Source organism: Perca flavescens, chromosome 6 (genome assembly GCF_004354835.1).
Source record: "Perca flavescens isolate YP-PL-M2 chromosome 6, PFLA_1.0, whole genome shotgun sequence".
In the NCBI taxonomy this organism is placed as follows: domain Eukaryota; kingdom Metazoa; phylum Chordata; class Actinopteri; order Perciformes; family Percidae; genus Perca; species Perca flavescens.
The window spans coordinates 22744342-22759633 of record NC_041336.1 but is presented as its reverse complement, the minus strand read 5'-3'; the positions used below and the strand labels follow the sequence as shown (position 1 = coordinate 22759633).

Below are 15292 nucleotides of genomic sequence, written 5' to 3'. Positions count from 1 at the left end.
GACCAAGCCAATAACCCTGTGAATTTGAGTGTTTCCTAACAGGGTCATCATTTATGTAGTAAGCTGTTCGTTGTATGTTCTAACACATTAACCCCATCCTCATCTCCTCAAAAGCAAAAACTTACATTTCTTTACAGTATCTTGGAAAGAGTTGCTCTGTGTTTTTGGAGTGAGGTCACATGGTTGAGTCTACCTTAAGCACAACTAGGCCTAAAATACCAAGACAGCAGACATGCAGACTGTACTCATAAAAGGCACACAGTATACTGTACATGAAGAAACACAGTTCAAATGGTTCAGGACATATGAACAGAACTATAAAAGTACTAATATTATCTATATCTAAATGTCATAGAACCTCATTAATCTGCCCCCCTCAGAAAGTGTTTGAACCAGTAAAGTATTTAGATAACTTGAATGAGTTTTAAAAAAAAAAGAAAACGGTGAAACAATTTTAATGGCTAGTGTATACACCCTCTATTACAAACAACACTCTGTGCAGTCTAATAATAGTGTGCAGAATAAAAAAATGTTTTTTACTTTCATCTTTTTGTTTCTAATGCCCATCCACTCAACTGGTCAAACTGCACAAGTGAGGATCAAATAAATGAGGTTCCACCGAGTAAAAATTATAAAAAAAAACATAACCAAGTCTTGTTACTAGTGTAGAAATGTCAAATCTCTCCTTGTGCATGTTGCAAGTAATGCATTTGTAGATCAAGCTCCCGGGGAAGTGAACACCCGCATATCATGCACTGGAGAAGCCGTTCTGGGGCGAAAGGCAAACGGGGTCCAAGTTTGGGAGGTTCTGTCCGTGGGGCAAGCTGAGGTAGGGGCATGGTCTGTGGTATGTGTGGCCTCTCGCTCATTACTGCCTGTGGTGTGAAAAAAATATTTGGGTGTGGATGTCTTGAAAGTGTGCCAACTGCGACAGAGTGAAGAGGGTGTGGCCCAGGCAAAGCAAGAGGAGGGAGCGGAGCAAGTGGAGGTGAGAAAAAAGGAGAAGGCTGATTTATGATTATTTGAGTGCCTGATACCATTGGCTGTTGCTGCAGCTCCTGTCCATTACCTGGTTTGAGTTGCCCAGTGAGCAGCGTTTGATTACTTTGGAAGCCCCATACTGGTGTTCCCAACGCCTGGCCAAAACGATGAGGCTCGTATTGGATGGAGATGGGAACCTTCTGTGTCATTGTCTGGCTCTGTACACTGGCCCAGGCAGATGACACCTGCTTTTGCTGCAGCTGAAAATCTTGAGTATTTACTAATTTCTCGGCGTTTAATGTCTTTGGAATTCCTGGTGGTGTTTGCATGTCCCACAAGGTGCTACCTACCCCATGAGAAACAGGAGTTGAAATTGGCATAGCACTGCTTTGGTCTATTTGAGTTGAGGTGGATGCACCTGCTAAGCCTGAAACCCACTGCTGTTGCAGCTCACAGCCATTCCATGGCTTCTCTGGCTGGCTAACAGTTGACGGTATAACTTGAGGATTACTCAAGTCCCACATTCTAGTGTCCTCTTTTTTAGGAGGTGTGGATGGCTCCTTTTGTATTGACACTAGGCCACCTGCCCATCGTGGCAGCTGAAGCTCTTGGCCGAGCTTATTTGGAGAGATCTGTGAATTTGCTTGTAAAGCAGGTCTGACACTCCACAGAGCTGCCCCATCTATGTAAGATGAGGGAATAGAAAAATCATGTCGCAAAGAGCTTGTGGAAGCTAGCACTGTGGATGTGGGTGTACTACTCCAAGTCACAGGCTTGGGCTGCCTGTGCTGCTCCATCTCACTTACTATTGACGGACTGGATTTTATTGGCATAGCTGCCGTGAGGGAGCTGACAATAGTAGCTGCGCTCTCTTTCATGTGTGAGGACTCTGAACTCGGAGCGGAAGTGGGGACTGACTGAGCTATTAAAGGGCTATCTGCCCAGCCTGGACTTCTCTGATGGTGCTGCTGTGGGCCAGGCTGTGGTGGGCTCTCAAACTGCGTCTGCTGTGGAGCAGCATGTTGCTGCTGTGACAATGGGACTGGCATTACCTCTCCACCGTCCACCTTCCACTGCACCGGTTGGGGGTGTAGCTCAGACAGCCACGGCTCCTTCTGCAGTCTACCTTGTAAATCCATGCGAGGTGCAAGCACGGACGAATGTGGCTGGGCCGCCCTTCTGTGCGCATCGGCATCTCGCAGTACAGAAACTGGATACGGAGACGGCTGAGCGCTAACCATCCCAGAGCCTCCGAATGGCTTAGAAAAGCCCCACATGAGCCTCCCCCCTCTCCTCCCCCTGATGCCCCTGCCTCTCATCCTAGCACCCATTGGGAAAGAATTGTACTGGCTGAAACCCTGGCGTTTGCGAGCATGGATCTTCTGGTGCACTAACAGGCTGCTAAACCAAGAAAAGGTTTTGTGACACTCATCACAGCGATGCGGCCTCTCTCCTGTGTGCGTGTTCATGTGATCACGGAGCAGATAGGCCAATCCAAAGCTCTTATCGCACTGGTCACACTTATGACGTTTGTCGCCATTGTGTGATAACATATGGTGCTGCAGTTGGGTCTCGTCGCTGTAGCCTTTGCGGCAGCTGGTGCAGCGGAACGGTTTTTCCTGATGCAGCCTTTGATGCGTTTTCATGTTCTGCAGGAAGGCAAAGTCCTTCCCACAGTCAGGGCATTTGTATGGCTTCTTGCCTGTATGGATGATGAGATGTTGCTGTAAGTAGCTACCGAATCTAAAGCCCTTGCCACACACTTTGCACTGGTAAGGCTTGTCCTTAGAATGTATGCGCATATGCAGCTCTAACACTGACCGGTGGCGGAAGGTCTTTCCGCATTCAGAACACTTGTACGACTTAATACTTATGCCATCGCTTCTCAATTTCCCCTGTACATTATCACTGCTTAATGGAGTAAATTGATTTGTAGGTGGCGTTGCCACCTTTTTTAAATATTGTGCTACAGACTTGTGGACACTTATCACATGTAAATTTAAACTGGATTCATCCCGATAAACACATGCGCAGTGCGGACAGGTGTGTCCTTTTTCCCAGTGCTTGTTATTCTCCTTTGGGGGTCTGGGTGTTCTCTCCAGCGTCTCATACTCCGCCTCGTGAACAAGCATGTGGGCTCTCAGGTTAGCTGGTGCCAAGCAGGTCTGGGGACAAAGGGGGCAGTCGAATGTGCGTTTCGACTCCTCCATATGGTGTGTGTTCTCTTTTCCCGGCCCTGTAACTGCCTCCTGTACGGACGCAGGGGCCTGCTTGCTGGGCTGCTCAGCGGAGGAGTTGGTTTTGCGCAGTCTATGCTGGCGGCAGTGTGCCTTCATGTTCTGGGCAAAGGCAAATTTTTTACCACATTCAGGGCAGCGGAAGGGCTTCTGGCCTGTGTGCAGATACTGATGCTGATGGAGGAGGCTGCTGTACTTGAAGGTCTTACCGCAGATGTTGCACAGGTGAGAGCGTGTGTTGCCAGCGTGCTTGCGACGGTGGTCTTCCATGACGGAGTAGTGTTTGAAAACCAAGCCGCACTCGGGGCATTCATAGGGTTTCAGGGCGGTGTGACATCGCTGGTGGTAGCGCAGGGCCATGCTGTTTGTGAAAGTTTGACTGCACTCTTGGCATTTAAAGATGCTCTCATGGGAGTGGATCATCATGTGCTTAGTGACGGACACCTTAAACTGGAACTCTTGGCGGCACAGGGGGCAGTGGTAAGGCTTTTCTACTGTGTTGCAGCAGTTGTGGTCCCTCAGCTCATCCACAGCAGAGAATATTCTCTCACATTCTGCACATTTAAAACGACCCTCCTCCTTTGTTTGCATCTCCTTTTTTGGAGTAACAAGTTGTTCCTCCTTCTCTTTATGTTCATTTCTGTGTTTAATGAGGCTGCTGCGGTGCTGAAAGGTAAGGCCGCATTCTTTACAGGTGAGAGGCGTGAGCTCATCCTCATGTGCGTGAAAGTGACGGTGAAGGTTGAATGTCTCGCGGCGGGTGAACTTTATCCCGCACTCCTTGCACACCAAACGGCACTTTTTTGGCTTGGCTGTCAAATTAGTGTCCTCTTCTCGGTCTGCCTCTTCATCATCTTCAATCACCTCCTCTATCCCACAGACTTCTCCCACCGGCTCCTCAGCCAGTCCCTTCTCTGTGCTCTTCTCATCAGGATGTGACGTTTCCTCCTCATGAATCTCCTCTGTATCAGCTGTAATGTTATCATCAACATGTGTATCCTGCTGCACCCCTCCAGCACTCTCTGTAACATCACTGAGTTCTGGAAGAGAAAAGCACATCATAATAGCTTAGCAAACAGAGAGGGGAAAAGAAAAAACAGTAAACAACCGATCTAGTGTTGATCTAACAAACTGCACGCAACTAACAAAGCTATCCATCTTAAGTGCAGATCACAAAATATAGTGCAGGATACTAGCGGATTTTGTTATGGTAATTACCATTTAGCAGAGTTCACAGTTTGGAACCGGGTGTGAGAGCTACATCTCAGGTTAGCCTGGAGGCTAAGGCTAACTGTAAAATACATTTAAAAACGTTAGCATACCACACGTATCATTTTCCTCCTTGTGTGTTTTCGCCTCTTCGTTGTCGTCTTCAGCTTCGGACCAGTCGAAAGCCCGCTGGTCGCCGCCACGAGCCTCGGCCATTTTTTCAGCCGATGTTAGGTCCTCCGGTGAATTGCTTGTCGTTTTTTCGGCTCCAGCACCGGACTCGAGACTAACCTCAGAATGGCTGGCAATACCCCCGCCATCGTTACAAACACTGGCTCTCTGCTCATCTTCGGGGCTCTCCTCGGTTTTATTACGTGTTGTTTCATCTTTCTGATTTAAGCAGCATCTGGACTCCACCGCCTCTGTCTTCTCCCCAGATGTTTCCACCTCCTCCGCAGGGGATTTCTGTCGTGTTGGAGACTCCGATGGGTCTACGGCGGCCATGTTTCACCCATGCACCCCTCTTGTCCAGAACACACAAGGATCATGCTCGCCAGCATGAACAAGGAATGGGCTTTCCGGTCGACACTTTCAAAATAAAACGCACTGACAACCAGCTGTTGTTCATCATTTCAGAAAATAGAATTATAATATAAATTTCCCTTTCTACTACCGCTGTGACTTTGTTGTTCTACACACCAAACACTCTCTTCACAACATATATACACTTCAACTTCAACCATCAATATTACATTATCTTTAAGCTATGTGACAAATCCACAAGTGATCAGATGGATTTATTTGCAGTCCATGTCTGAATTTTATTAAAGTTAAGTTACATCAGAACAGTCGCTATCTTCAAAATATAGATTGTGCAAAACTACGTAGATGATGGCCATATGCTGTTTCTTTGCAACTATCTACAAACACATCCATCATACTGCATGCACAAGTAGAATAAATAGCCCCTACATTCTTATGTATGCTTTTAAATTCCACCAAAAACATATGAATTAAAGTCCGAAGCCTACTGTGATGTTTACGCTGGAAGGTTTTTTGTTTTTCACCAAAAACTGGCAAGTCTTTAAAATGTAACACTGTTGTCTTAAAACGCACTGGACAGAACACAACTTTATTGTCCAACCGAAGCTGGAAAAGACTTAGTTTTCCATGAAACTGTTAAAAGCACAAGCATACATTAGCAGGTAAGTACAATAGCTGTATAACTACCATATATGGTAACAACTGCAGTACAAGTACTTTATGACATTGTAGTTAGTGTATCAGGAGAATTGAGACAGTACTGAACTAGTAAGAGCATCATGAGCTTCGCTGCAAAGCATGTACAGTGACATGCATATTAAACATCAGCACCTACAGTGTGTTGTTGTCTGGGTATTCAAAGTCCCATGATTGAAATTGTCTCTCCACAGTCTTTTAGCGTATGTCTGAGGAACCAAGCTAATGTTAAGGCCACCCTATTACTGTATCTTATGTGTCTAATTTTCAGTCCTCTTTGAGACAAAGTGCGAGAAGGTTTTCTGGTTGTGGGACGTAAAACTTCAAATGCCACGGTATTTTACAGAAATACTGTAAAATAAATAGAAAAGAGTATACTTTCATGTCACAATTTGAAACACCAAATATGCACGATGAGCATTTTGAATTTCCGAGTGCTTTCTCCTCAGCGCCGTCTTCTGCGCCTGTGTTCGACTGCTCTTCCTCGCCGAGGCCTCTGCACACATCCATTTGTGTTTGTGGGTGGGGAGGGCAAAGTGCCATGTATGTCAGGGGACGATGGTACAGGAACCACCGCCACAGCTGTCGGATTATTTGAATGCTGGGGGACTTGTGGCTGCGGCCGTATTTGTGTTTGGTGCTGTTGTGACTGTTGTTGTACTACAAGTGGCTGCTGATTTTGTAGCTGTGTTTGCAGTGGTTCTTCAATCCGCTGTTGTTGTTGCTGCTGCTGCAGTGTTTCTGTGTGTTGTAGCTGCTGCTGCTGCTGAGCTGGCTGTGGCTGTAAGTGCTGTAGAGATGTTTGTGATTGGTGTGCTTGTTGTACACGATGTTGCTGTGGCGGTGGTTGCTGCTGGGCCTCAAGCACTCCTAACAGCCTTTGCAAGAGGACATTGTTTTGTTGTAAACTGACTGCTAATGCCTCTTGCGAAGCGACAAGTGTTCTCATGTCCTGTCTGAAACCTTCCCCAAACTCCCGCAGACTTTTTTCGACCCTATTTCCCAGTTGAATTGCCGCTTCCCCTAACCCTCGTAGCTCATCTTCAAGCCAGGAGCTGCGCGGCGGCGCTTCAAGAGGACCCTGCTGTGCTCCAAGTGAAGGCTGAGGACTGCTGGGCTGAGGGCTGCCATTGAGAAAAGGAGCACTGTAGAGGGGGGAAGGAGGCAGCCATCGTTCTGATGGAGGGGGTGGTCCTATGCCCAGACCCAGTCCTAATCCCAATTTGTCTTCCATGCTGTTCTCTACTGGTTCACCCTCAGATTCTCCCATCTCTCTGTCACGCTCAGGATTGTCCTCATCTTTCTCCAAACCATCTCTCTCTGACCCTTCCACTCCTACACCTGCAAAAAAAAAAAAAAAAAAAAAAAAAGAAATATATATAAATATATTAGTTGCATCTATACAAGCTACAAAGAAAAACCACACCAGCCAATCGAAGAAGTTATTTTTTTTTAACCTGTATCAGAGTCAGGAAAGCATGGGAAACTGGGCTTTGGTCTGGTGCTTTGCTTTTGCCTGGCTTGTTGAAGCCTGGGGCTCGTCTGGGACGGACGGCCAAGCATAGAGGCTCCCCTGCTGGATGGCAGGTAACAGCTGCGGTGGCGAGCATCCGCTAGCCTTCCTCCGTTGCGTCTCTTCAGGTCATCCCAGCGCTTCTTCACCTCTCGAAGGGTGCGTGGGACTCTGGACACAGCGTTGACTCTCTCGAGGATTCCCGCCCAGATGCGCTCCCTCTCCCGCCGCCGGAGCCTCCCCGCAGGACCAAAGAGCTCTCCTTCACACCGAGTGACTTCTGACACCAACACCTCCAGCTCTGCTCCACTGAAACGGCTTTTTCGTTTTCCTGCACCGCCAGCCGCCAGTGCAGCTGACATAGCTCTGTCTGTACAGAGAGAGGTGAGAGGACAGCCCAGAAGGGAATGAAAAAATATCAAGTGAAGCTAAATATACTGTGTGAGGAAGAGAAATGTGCTTTAACAGTGTCAGTCTTATTTCCACTCTGTTAAGCCGAAACATATTCAACTATTCCTACTTTTGGAAAGGCATGGAGCATTAAGAGCAATGTATTTAATTGTTACTTCCTTGAATGATTGTACTGTAGCTAAATGTTTCCTTAAAAACGTAAAACAATTTGCTGTAGCTGTTTGCATAGATGTATTGGCTGGCTGTGCTTTTCTACACTGCTGATAAAATCGTTTTATGAAATAATGTAATAATGTGTAGTTTTGCCATTAGGAGCCACATCCTCTTCAGAAATTTACAAATAAACAAGGAAACACCCAATCCGGTTCCCAATAATGGTCTTAATCTCATTCAGGCTTACTTTGTTCAATGGACAAGAGGTCATCGGAGGACATGCCAGGTGCCATGATGTTGGGATGCACCACTACCACGTTGAAGGGGAGTCCCCCAGGTAATCCGCTGCTCTGGTCACAGCTGCCCTCCGAGTCATCATCCTCCCTGGGGAAGCCGTTTTCTGAGGCTCCCCCTCCAAAGGGTCCCTCCGGAGACTCCACTTTGATGTGCATGGGAGGTGATTGCTCGTACAGCAGCCCCCCCTCCTCGTAGTACTCAGTCATGGGTCAGACGTGATTTACAGCAGAACTGACTGGCGGGCCAATTCTGATACTGGCAGCTGCTGCCCCATTAACACAGGTTCAAGGTGTAACTGAACCTATTGCTGAAGACATTACAAATCTCCAGTATTCTGCATCAGATAACTATGAACCCGCTTTGACTACAGCTGCAACACACACTGATTTCCCAAGACAAATGAGAGTTAAAATTCCCCTAACAAACAGTTTTTAACAGTATTCTTCAAATGAAGGCATTGTTGCAGCTTAGTGAGAGATAACGATATCATGTTGGCTGATTAGAGCATGACGTCCAGAGACTTTTATGGCTAGCTGCAGCCACTTAAATCCATTTCTGTCATTTTCATTTATAGTTATATGTTGCTGAGAACACGTATACACGGTGTAATAACATCTGGAGCAGGCTAAGCTACATCTAAACCTCCAGCTGTTATACAGTGAGATGCACCATCAAGGCAGAGAATCACCTCCAGAGCTGAAATACAACAACAAAACATAACACTGCTTACAACTGTGTAGCATTTTAAAATAGTTATGTTCGCTTTTATCATTGACGTTAACTTCTGTATTCTGTCGCATCGATGCGCATTTTTTTCTGCACCACATCCGCAATGGTTGCGCATTCCGCATATATTAGGTGCTGATCCTGCAATGGAGTTGGCTGTTAGCTAACAGGCTACCACGGTTTGAGGTAAAGCTGCAGCCCGAACTGCCAGCAAAAACTGAGCACACATGATAAGAGCGCCGAGGCTGTCGTATTTCTTACCTCATGATAACTGCTCATGGGAGACAGAGCAAAACCAAAACACAATTGGTGCAGCTGTTAGCTCAGCAGCCGATACACAAACCGAAGACAGTCGCTTACTATTGACGTCACGGAGAGGGTACGTTCAGGGCCAATCAAAGTTTGGAGATGCTGAACAAATGTATCTCTGTTTATTTTACAGGACCTATAGTTTTCTCACATCTCCTAGAGAGGAACTGATGTGTAAACAGTAAATTCATAGGAAGGATCCTGGGAGGATATATCATTTTGTTCTCACTACAGGGCAAAAGAGACAGTGTTTATATTGCTGCACCTGAAATTAATGAATTCCATTCAACTTGCATATGTATTTCTGGCAGTTTTATTTGTTTTTGATAAGATCAGTGGATTTATGATTTTTCATATTAAAACTAATACTTAAAAAAAAGATTTCTTTTTTTATGTATATCTTCTATTCATATAGAGAGATAGCTTTTTATCTTGTTTTCCATACTGCTGATTCTTTTCATTGGTACATTTTTTTATTATTATTATCTAAAAGCACAAAACAGGGAACAACAGAGAAAGTGAGGTTGATGTTAATTTATTTTCTCAAAGCAGATGCCATAGTAAGAGATTGCTTAATGTTCCTTCCAGTCAAGTGACTTTAGTTGGAGGACATGGTGTTGCGAATCCAGGTGTTGTAGTTGCAGACCTTGGTGTAGACTCCGGGCTTGTTCCTCTGGGCGCAGCCATAACCCCAGGACACCACACCCTGCAGCTGACCGTTGCACACCACGGGGCCACCAGAGTCTCCCTGATAGGACGCAGATAGAAAGGACAACATGTGAGCAGAGGTGCTCTAAAGTTTGGTGTGTCCACTCTAAGAAACTTTAGCTCGTACCTGGCAGGAGTCCTTGCCTCCCTCGAGGAATCCAGCACAGAACATGTTGGAGGTGATCTGTCCAGGGTAGGCGGACCTGCAGCTGCTGTCGCTCAGGATGGGGGCATCCAGGCACCTCAGACGATCAGGGTAGCTGCCTAGAGAGGAAACAGACAATAGGCCCTACATGTAAATATTCATACTTCAGAATGTACCAAAAATATGTTCCAGATGTGAGTGCAGTGTGTTACTGACTTCCAGAGGTGCTGGTGTTGCCCCATCCAGAGATCAGACATCTGGTGCCAGAGCTGGCACAGCTGGAGGGCAGGGACACGGTGCTGACGTAGCTTTGCAGGGAGGCGGGCTTGCTCAGCTTGATCAGCATGATGTCATTGTCCAGGTTGTTGCTGTTGTAGCTGGGGTGACGGATGACTTTGACAGAGTCGATGAACTGCTCTGTGCCCTCACTGACAGCAATGTTGTGCTCACCAAGACGCACCTGGATGCGGCTGCAGAGAGAGGCATGGGGGTTATATTATAGGTTTTGTACATTGCATTTTCAGTATCTCTGATTTTATTACATTTTGAAAGAACATAATGCTAAAGTGAATCAGTGAAGGTGGTTTTAGTATAACTGTGGACCTAATGGGTGGATGTAAAATGTCTGCACTTACGACTTGTAGCAGTGAGCAGCAGACACCACCCAGGTGCTGGAGATCAGGGAGCCTCCACAGAAGTGGTAGCCAGCGTTCAGAGAGACCTGGTAGGCCACAGAGTTCTTTCTGCACTCGTAGCCTCCAACAATCTTGTCATCCTCAATGGGAGCGGCATCTGATGAAGAATTTAACAGAGTTTATGTTTTGCAGGGCAGTCGTTTTTTTAAGAACTCTTAAAGTAAATAGCTCTTCAGTATTATTGTCACAACATGGTCAAAATTATTTTAAAAAATGAGTGAAAAAGTAAGATTGATACTTACATGCCACTGCGAACAGAGCCAGAAGAATGAAAGCCTTCATTATGCTGTCTGTCTCAGTCTCGGTGTCAGCTCAGCTGCACTGCAGCCCCTTTTAAACTCTGTCCCTCTGCTATCTGATGGACCAAGGACACATGTTTCCATTTTTCACCTTTCTGTTCAGTAACCTGTGAGAAAAACACATCTGAAGACAAAAGCCAACATATTGATAATGTGAGCATTGGTTCCACCACCAGTTAGGAACAATGAGTTTATGAAAGAAATACACTTATTCATTTATTTGAAATTACTGTAGAAATTTAAAGGAAATTGTGTTGCATTTTATTTTTAGCCTTACAATGCCTCTTTATCTGTCAATGTAATGGAGGTATACTGCATTACTACCATACATGTTCACAAGATACAATCATTTGGAGAAAAACAACTTTCATATCAATAGTGTATTTAAGTTGTTGGTATTTAATTTATGATATTTATATTTTCACTTACTCACAGTTAAAGATATTTACTTTCCCGTCTGTCTCCTGTTTGTTCTCCTGATTCATAAAACACTGACTTAAAAAAACAAGACAGAAACTAGTGTAAAATTGTCAGACTGCAAAATTGCAAATGTGTAAGTATGATTCTCCAAATGAACAGCTGTCCCATTTATGTAAAAGGGGTTTTAAAATGCCAACAAAAATGCCCTTAGTCACTCTGTACACATTGTAAAGTTGAGTTGCGTGTAATAAAACATACTTTCCATAATATTTGTTTGATGTTTCTATTGTTTTTCCATGATTGCCTGGTTTTTTAAGATTATTCTTATTTATTTTTTTGGGCTTTTCCACCTTTAATGGATAGGACAACTAGGTGAGAAAGGGGAGAGAGAGGGGGAAGACATGCAGGAAATCGTCACAGGTCAGCCTCAAACCCTGGACCTCTGCGTCAAGTCATAAACCTCTATGTTTATGTGCGCTTGCTCTACCCACTGACCCAACCCAGCCACTATTGATTTCCTGGTTTTGAGACCTTTATATGGTCAGAAAGTATATCATGGTAATGCAGGCATATGTCTGAGTGTGGAAGTGGGGTATTAGCTTTAGTACTGAAGTACACATTAACATTTTCAACACAATAATTCATTGAGGTCAATCTAAAACCAGTCTAATGGTCTCAAATGAAGTGTCTCACACAAAGCTTACATCATTGAGATTAAAACTAACATTTATGTTATTACTTGAAGACAAATATATTTACATATTGCCATTTATTTGGCAGGGATAAAAATACTCAATTAAATTTCAACAATATTCTGTGTAAAATAAATATTGTTTAGGATGTTGTTCATTGCCAATTTTAACATGAAACACAACACAAGCATGAAGAGAAGGCTACTTTTATCTAAACAAGGCTCTTAAAGAAAACTTTTTCTATGATTAATAATATCAACGCTTTGTCATCTACTTTTTGATTTTGATTGATATGAATTACAGCACAATGAAAGGTTTGATCAACAAATCAGGAAATAGAATATATTACTGTATCAGTATTATTCTTTCTGTAAAGATTTTCAATATAAATACCCTAAAAGACAAATATTTAAAATGTTGATGTGATCTGTTTCTGTTGCCAAATTAGTTAATCACCAGTAAATGTTCTTGTCTTGTAAATTGTGACAGACACATTCAATCTCAGAGGGCAAAACCAGACACTCAGTTTTAGTGACAGGAAAATTTGATCAAAGAAGCTTCTTCTAAACTCACCTTTAGCTTTAAAACATAAAATGTGCCTCCCACTGTAAAGCCAACTTCATGTTATTTCTGATTGTCATTTTGATGTAATCTGCTGTAAACTGTCTGAGGCTCTTGTGGATTATTTTCATGGATTATAAACCAATTCACGCCTTGACTTGAATCGTACGTCAAACTACTACTATCAAAATATACAATAATATAACACAGACAATCGTACATTTCTTTGAAAGCTATTGTTTCTCTATGAATAAGGGGCATCTATTCCGCCTGACTATGATTAAGTAAAACCACAGAGAAAGAAGCAGACATTTAAAATAAAAAAAAATCTTTTGCTTTGAATAACAATAAAAGAGACAAGTAATAGAGTTAGGGAAATATATTTCTCAATAAATACATGAAAACAGGCCCGGTGTTTAATGCATGTGATGGTGCAACCAGAGCTCATATTATCAGTATGTTGACTCTCGTCTCCCAGATGCGTTTTTCTCACAGGTTACTGAACAGAAAGGTCAAAAATGGAAATATGTGTCCTTGGTCCATCAGATAGCAGAGGGACAGAGTTTAAAAGGGGCTGCAGTGCAGCTGAGCTGACACCGAGACTAAGACAGACAGCATCATGAAGGCTTTCATTCTTCTGGCTCTGTTCGCAGTGGCATGTAAGTATCAATCTTACTTTTTCACTCATTTTTTAAAGTAAATTTGACCATTTTGTGACAGTAATACTGAAGAGCTATTTATTTTAAGAGTTCTTAAAAAAAAGACTGTCCTGCAAAACATAAACTCTGTTAAATTCTTCATCAGATGCCGCTCCCATTGAGGATGACAAGATTGTTGGAGGCTACGAGTGCAGAAAGAACTCTGTGGCCTACCAGGTCTCTCTGAACGCTGGCTACCACTTCTGTGGAGGCTCCCTGATCTCCAGCACCTGGGTGGTGTCTGCTGCTCACTGCTACAAGTCGTAAGTGCAGACATTTTACATCCACCCATTAGGTCCACAGTTATACTAAAACCACTTTCACTGATTCACTTTAGCATTATGTTCTTTCAAAATGTAATAAAATCAGAGATACTGAAAATGCAATGTACAAAACCTATAATATAACCCCCATGCCTCTCTCTGCAGCCGCATCCAGGTGCGTCTTGGTGAGCACAACATTGCTGTCAGTGAGGGCACAGAGCAGTTCATCGACTCTGTCAAAGTCATCCGTCACCCCAGCTACAACAGCAACAACCTGGACAATGACATCATGCTGATCAAGCTGAGCAAGCCCGCCTCCCTGCACAGCTACGTCAGCACCGTGTCCCTGCCCTCCAGCTGTGCCAGCTCTGGCACCAGATGTCTGATCTCTGGATGGGGCAACACCAGCACCTCTGGGAGTCAGTAACCCACTGCACTCACATCTGGAACATATTTTTGGTACATTCTGAAGTATGAATATTTACATGTAGGGCCTATTGTCTGTTTCCTCTCTAGGCAGCTACCCTGATCGTCTGAGGTGCCTGGATGCCCCCATCCTGAGCGACAGCAGCTGCAGGTCCGCCTACCCTGGACAGATCACCTCCAACATGTTCTGTGCTGGATTCCTCGAGGGAGGCAAGGACTCCTGCCAGGTACGAGCTAAAGTTTCTTAGAGTGGACACACCAAACTTTGGAGCACCTCTGCTCACATGTTGTCCTTTCTATCTGCGTCCTATCAGGGAGACTCTGGTGGCCCCGTGGTGTGCAACGGTCAGCTGCAGGGTGTGGTGTCCTGGGGTTATGGCTGCGCCCAGAGGAACAAGCCCGGAGTCTACACCAAGGTCTGCAACTACAACACCTGGATTCGCAACACCATGTCCTCCAACTAAAGTCACTTGACTGGAAGGAACATTAAGCAATCTCTTACTATGGCATCTGCTTTGAGAAAATAAACATCAACCTCACTCTCCCTGTTGTTCCCTGTTTTCTGTTGTTAGATGAAAAAAAATAATTTCCTTATTAAATGAATCAGCAATAAGGAAAACATGATAAAAAAGTAATCTCTCTTTAGAAGTGAATAGAAGATATATGTGCAAAATAAATAATCAGAACACCGGCTTTAATATGAAAAATCATAAATCTACATATCAAAACCAAATAAAACTGCTGCAAAATGTAATACTTTTCATAAATATTTAAGAGAAAAAAACTCAAGAAACAAAACAAAAAAAGATATGTAAGTGTCTCTGTACTTTCAAAACTTAAAATTCTGAAAAGGCAGCCTTCAACACTCGCCAGATATACATTCAGGGATTGAACAAAACAGTTTGGCATTAGAGCGATTTTGAGAACATTATTTTCAAGATGTTTTTTTATATAACTTTATTTTAGGCGTTTTCAATATACAGAAATGAGCATACATACATATACAAACAAACTCGGGACATAGTCCCACATGGGTGCCCTCCCCTACTCCCTCCCAATACACCATCCCATGGGACCAAGAGTATAAAAAAAAAGAAAAAAAAAAACCAAGATCCAATTCTACAGCGGTAAATCAATGGACTAGTCAGACAGTTGACTAAAGAGAGCGCTTAGATAACATGAGCTGGTAGAGATTCAACTCCTTCACATATTCGATGAGGGGAGTCCACACTCTACTGAATGTGTCACAAGAACCTTTCAATGTATGTCTAATCTTTTCTACCTGAAGTAAAGATAGCACCTCCTGGATC

At 43.9% G+C, this 15292-nt stretch overlaps 4 protein-coding genes across 5 annotated transcripts; 1 reads left to right on the top strand and 3 right to left on the bottom strand.

Moving 5' to 3' along the window:
- Nucleotides 1-1555: 1555 nt before the first annotated feature.
- zgc:66448 (zinc finger protein 665) lies at nt 1556-4979 on the bottom strand. The gene is made up of 3 exons (XM_028580792.1): nt 4541-4979; nt 1788-4258; nt 1556-1663 (listed from the first exon to the last, which is right to left on the bottom strand). The coding sequence occupies exons 1-3, from the start codon at nt 4929-4931 to the stop codon at nt 1556-1558; spliced, it is 2970 nt and encodes a 989-aa protein (XP_028436593.1). The 5' UTR covers nt 4932-4979.
- A 261-nt stretch (nt 4980-5240) lies between these two features.
- si:ch211-261d7.3 (myb-related transcription factor, partner of profilin) lies at nt 5241-9127 on the bottom strand. Of its 2 annotated transcripts, none has more exons than XM_028579539.1 (4): nt 9028-9127; nt 7991-8736; nt 7124-7549; nt 5241-7007 (listed from the first exon to the last, which is right to left on the bottom strand). In XM_028579539.1, the coding sequence occupies exons 2-4, from the start codon at nt 8244-8246 to the stop codon at nt 6112-6114; spliced, it is 1578 nt and encodes a 525-aa protein (XP_028435340.1). In that variant the 5' UTR covers nt 8247-8736; nt 9028-9127; the 3' UTR covers nt 5241-6111. The 2 variants fall into 2 exon arrangements, with proteins under 2 accessions (XP_028435340.1, XP_028435341.1); XM_028579540.1 differs by having other exon boundaries at nt 7991-8302.
- Nucleotides 9128-9594: 467 nt separating this feature from the next.
- On the bottom strand, nt 9595-10905 carry LOC114556581 (trypsin-3). The gene is made up of 5 exons (XM_028579574.1): nt 10866-10905; nt 10564-10720; nt 10145-10398; nt 9911-10047; nt 9595-9823 (listed from the first exon to the last, which is right to left on the bottom strand). The coding sequence occupies exons 1-5, from the start codon at nt 10903-10905 to the stop codon at nt 9674-9676; spliced, it is 738 nt and encodes a 245-aa protein (XP_028435375.1). The 3' UTR covers nt 9595-9673.
- A 2301-nt stretch (nt 10906-13206) lies between these two features.
- On the top strand, nt 13207-14526 carry LOC114556579 (trypsin-3). The gene is made up of 5 exons (XM_028579571.1): nt 13207-13254; nt 13400-13556; nt 13722-13975; nt 14073-14209; nt 14297-14526. The coding sequence occupies exons 1-5, from the start codon at nt 13215-13217 to the stop codon at nt 14444-14446; spliced, it is 738 nt and encodes a 245-aa protein (XP_028435372.1). The 5' UTR covers nt 13207-13214; the 3' UTR covers nt 14447-14526.
- Nucleotides 14527-15292: the final 766 nt, after the last annotated feature.

Bases quoted from the DNA above. Each gene is read 5' to 3' on its own strand.
- si:ch211-261d7.3 (XM_028579539.1), bottom strand. From the start codon at position 8,246: ATGACTGAGTACTACGAGGAGGGGGGGCTGCTGTACGAGCAATCACCT. The intron at 7,550-7,990 runs GTAAGCCTGAAT...CTCTCTGTACAG, and splicing joins CCTCTTGTCCATTGAACAAA to ACAGAGCTATGTCAGCTGCA. The intron at 7,008-7,123 runs GTTAAAAAAAAA...TTTTTTTTGCAG, and splicing joins CTTTCCTGACTCTGATACAG to GTGTAGGAGTGGAAGGGTCA.
- zgc:66448 (XM_028580792.1), bottom strand. From the start codon at position 4,931: ATGGCCGCCGTAGACCCATCGGAGTCTCCAACACGACAGAAATCCCCT. The intron at 4,259-4,540 runs GTATGCTAACGT...TTTCTCTTCCAG, and splicing joins GGAGGAAAATGATACGTGTG to AACTCAGTGATGTTACAGAG. The intron at 1,664-1,787 runs GTAAGTGAGATG...CATCTTACATAG, and splicing joins TAAAATCCAGTCCGTCAATA to ATGGGGCAGCTCTGTGGAGT.
- LOC114556579 (XM_028579571.1), top strand. From the start codon at position 13,215: ATGAAGGCTTTCATTCTTCTGGCTCTGTTCGCAGTGGCAT. The intron at 13,255-13,399 runs GTAAGTATCAAT...ATTCTTCATCAG, and splicing joins GGCTCTGTTCGCAGTGGCAT to ATGCCGCTCCCATTGAGGAT. The intron at 13,976-14,072 runs GTCAGTAACCCA...TTTCCTCTCTAG, and splicing joins CAACACCAGCACCTCTGGGA to GCAGCTACCCTGATCGTCTG.
- LOC114556581 (XM_028579574.1), bottom strand. From the start codon at position 10,905: ATGAAGGCTTTCATTCTTCTGGCTCTGTTCGCAGTGGCAT. The intron at 10,721-10,865 runs GTAAGTATCAAT...ATTCTTCATCAG, and splicing joins GGCTCTGTTCGCAGTGGCAT to ATGCCGCTCCCATTGAGGAT. The intron at 9,824-9,910 runs GTACGAGCTAAA...GCGTCCTATCAG, and splicing joins GAGGCAAGGACTCCTGCCAG to GGAGACTCTGGTGGCCCCGT.